This window comes from Salmo salar, chromosome ssa04 (genome assembly GCF_905237065.1).
Source record: "Salmo salar chromosome ssa04, Ssal_v3.1, whole genome shotgun sequence".
Taxonomy (NCBI): Eukaryota; Metazoa; Chordata; class Actinopteri; order Salmoniformes; family Salmonidae; genus Salmo; species Salmo salar.
The window spans coordinates 5,667,341-5,671,220 of record NC_059445.1 but is presented as its reverse complement, the minus strand read 5'-3'; the positions used below and the strand labels follow the sequence as shown (position 1 = coordinate 5,671,220).

General features: G+C 45.2%; 1 protein-coding gene across 1 annotated transcript; it reads left to right on the top strand.

The window, feature by feature from the left end:
* The first annotated feature begins 832 nt into the window (after positions 1–832).
* LOC123742548 (CD5 antigen-like) lies at positions 833–1,767 on the top strand. Its single transcript, XM_045717609.1, has 3 exons — positions 833–1,157; positions 1,283–1,648; positions 1,757–1,767. Exons 1-3 carry the CDS (start codon positions 833–835, stop codon positions 1,765–1,767), a joined length of 702 nt encoding a protein of 233 aa, XP_045573565.1.
* The last annotated feature ends 2,113 nt before the right edge of the window (positions 1,768–3,880 follow it).

Below are 3,880 nucleotides of genomic sequence, written 5' to 3'. Positions count from 1 at the left end.
TCTATACAAACCATTCTAAACCCCAATCACAAGTAGTGTTTTATGGAACTACTAATACTTGTCAACCACAAAGCATTACTGCTGTTAGAATAACAGAATCACTGTCATCATCTGTCCTCACCACTGTGTTTTCCTCTCTGCTGTTTACAGCTGAACTCTCAGTCAGACTGGTGAATGGGACCACTTCCTGTTCTGGGACAGTGGAAGTCTTCTACAGAGGAGAGTGGTTGGGTCTATGTTCTAGGTGGTGGGGCATGATGAGAGAGGTTAAGGTTGTGTGTAGAGAGCTGGACTGTGGGAATCCTGTAGCTGAATCTAGAGGACTTCTGTTTGAAGATGGAAGAAGAAGAGTCACACTAAGTAGTTGCTATGGAGATGAGTCTTCTATAAGACAGTGTGTGATCATAGGAAGAGAGCCGAGTGTCTGTAATGGGGATATTATCATCATGTGATCTGTTCAGGTAAGAGACTGGTCATATTCAGAGATTAATTTATACATTTTACAGTATTACCGTGTATCATGTTTTATGTGTTTTTATTTCATTTAAATAGAGGGAGAGATGTCAGATGTATTTAAACATTATATTTGTGTTTGTCATATTGGTTTATGGGAGATGTTCATGGGCAGATCATTGTAGTTCAGATGGTACTGAAGTGAAGCTGCCTGATGGATGTCCAGCTGTTTATTTTCTATAAAGTGAAGTGAACTTATTCCTGTCTCCTAATTGCATTATTCCCAACCCTATTCTGAGTGACTAAGAACCCATTTCTACCTCTTACAGTATCAAATATAGCAAACTACAATATGTTATTCAACATTAGTGTCTAGTCTATGAACGTGTCATCAACAAAACTGATTGAATGTTCAACCAAGTCTTTTTCTCCAGAGTCTGTGCGGCTTGTGGATGGAGCTGGTCTCTGCTCTGGGAGAGTGGAGGTGAAGTCCAATCAGTCCTGGGTCTCAGTGTGTGACTTTGACCGGCAGGATGCAGAGGTAGTCTGTGGGGAGCTTGGCTGTGAGGCTCCTGCAGCTCTACAGACCTGGGATAAAGAGTTCCAGTGTAAAGGCAAAGAGTCCCTTCTCCTGGACTGTGACACCTCAGACAGAAAAAACAACACCTGTCTACCTGGTAATGCTGTTGGACTCACCTGCTCAGGTAAGAAACAGTTTGTCACTCAATCAACATTGTTTCTCACCTGGAGTAAAGAATATGAGAGACAATATAGGTGTGTTTTAGTGAGAAAATAGTAAGATTACTGTCTCTCTCTTTTCTTTTCTCAGAGCCTGATGATGTGAGGCTGGTGGGAGGAGGCAGTCGCTGTGCTGGTAGAGTGGAGAGGAACGACCAGGGAGAGTGGAGGACTGTGGGAGCTGTGGAGTGGGACAGGGCCAGTACACGTGTCGCTGCAGTAGTGTGTAGACAGCTGGGTTGTGGCTCCACTGTTTCAGTACTACCTGGAAGCACCACTAGAGTGTTTGGAGTTATCTGTAATGGGTCTGAGCCTGCACTGAGGGAGTGTGGGAGAACCTTTGCTCTCAGTTCTGGATTCACAGTGATCTGCTCAGGTAATAACAAGATATACTGTGGTGGTTTCGGCGCCAAGATCTTTGTAAGGCGGTTTACACAAACACACACCACCAGTCCAAGTGAAGGGTTAAACCGGTTTATTACTATCAGGCTTCGGCAACGTTTCCTGATATACAAAAACTCAACCCTCGTTGAAATCTTAATTTCCTTTCTTCTTAAAACTCCAGAGCCCATTTGAATACTCTTTTCCACTGTTGCATATTTGGTTTCGCCGGCAATCAACTTACGGCTAATGTACAGCACAGGATGTTCCTCTCCATCAACTTCCTGCGAGAGTACAGCTCCAATTCCAATGTCTGATGCATCTGTCTGTACAATCAGAGGTTTCGAGAAATCCGCAAATACGACATAGGGGCAGTGCACATGGCTGTTTTCAGGTTCTGAAATGCCTCTTCAGCCGGGTGGCAGGTTGGGCCTTACCGTTCAGGTCAAACAGGAGTCCTGAAATGATGCATAACCCTGGATGAAAAGTCTAATAACCGTTTATTCCCAGGAAAGCCCGTACCTGTTATTTACTGGTCGAGGCCAATTCTGGATCGCAGTGACCGTCTTCACTTTTTTTCTTTTTATTTCACCTTTATTTAACCAGGTAGGCCAGTTGAGTTCTCATTTACAACTGCGACCTGGCCAAGATAAAGCAAAGCAGTGCGACACAAACAACAACAGAGCTACACACATGAATAATAAGGGGATGAGGTAGTCGGTGTGCTATTTAGAGATTGGCTGTGTACAGGTACAGTGATCGGTAAGCTGAAGGAAAGGCGGCCAAAGAAAGTGTTGGCTTTGGGGATGACCAGTGCAATATACCTGCTGGAGTGCGTGCTACGGGTGGGTGTTGTTATGGTGACCAGTGAGCTGAGATAAGGCGGGTCTTTGCCTAGTAAAGACTTATAGATGACCTGGAGCCAGTGGGTTTGGCGACGGATATGTAGTGAGGGCCAGCCAACGAGAGCATAGAGGTCGCAGTGGTGGGTAGTATATGGGGCTTTGGTGATAAAATGGATGCCACGGTGATAGACTACATCCAGTTTGCTGAGTAGAGTATTGGGGGCTATTTTGTAAATGACATTGCCGAAGTCAAGGATCGGTAAGATAGTCCGTTTTACGGGGTATGTTTGGCAGCTTGAGTGAAGGAGGCTTTGTTGCGAAATAGGAAGCCGATTCTAGATTTCATTTTGGATTGGAGATGCTTAATGTGAGTCTGGAAGGACAGTTTACAGTCTAACCAGACACCTAGGTATTTGTAGTTGTCCACATATTCTAGGTCCGAACCGTCTTGAGTAGTGATGCTAGTCAGGCAGGAGGGTGCAGGCAGCAATCGGTTGAAGAGCATGCACTTAGTTTTACTAGCATTTAAAAGCAGTTGGAGGCCACGGAAGGAGTGTTATATGGCGTTGAAGCTCGTTTGGAGGTTTGTTAGCACAATGTCCAAAGAAGGGCCAGATGTATACAGAATGGTGTCGTCTGCGTAGAGGTGGATCAGAGAATCACCAGCAGCAAGAGCAACATCATTGATATATACAGAGAAAAGAGTCAGCCTGAGAATTGAACCCTGTGGCACCCCCATAGAGACTGTCCAGACAACAGGCCCCCGATCTGACACACTGAACTCTGAGAAGTAGTTGGTGAACCAGGCGAAGCAGTCATTTGAGAAGCCAAGGCTATTGAGTCTGCCGATAAGAATGCGGTGATTGACAGCGTCGAAAGCCTTGTCCAGGTCGATGAAGACGGCTGCACAGTATTGTCTTTTATCAATGGCGGTTATGATATTGTTTAGGACCTTGAGCGTGGCTGGGGTGCACCCATGACCAGCTCGGAAACCAGATTGCATAGTGGAGAAGGAACAGTGGGATTCGAAATGGTCTGTGATCTGTTTATTAACTTGGCTTTCGAAAATTTTAGAAAGGCAGGGCAGGATGGATATGGGTCTATAAGAGTTTGGGTCTAGAGTGTCACCCCCTTTGAAGAGGGGGATGACTGCGGAAGCTTTTTCAATCTTTGGGGATCTCAGATGATTCGAAAGAGAGATTGGATAGGCTAGTAATAGGGGTTGAAACAATTTTGGCAGATAATTTTAGAAAGAGAGGTTCCAGATTATCTAGCCCAGCTTATTTGTAGTGATCCAGATTTTGCAGTTCTTTCAGAACATAAACTCTGAATTTGGGTGAAGGAGAAATGGTGGGGGTTGGGCAAGTGGCTGCAGGGGGTGCTGACATGTTGGCGAGGTAGGGGTAGCCAGGTGGAAAGCATGGCCAGCCGTGGAAAAATGCTTATTGAAATTATCGATTATC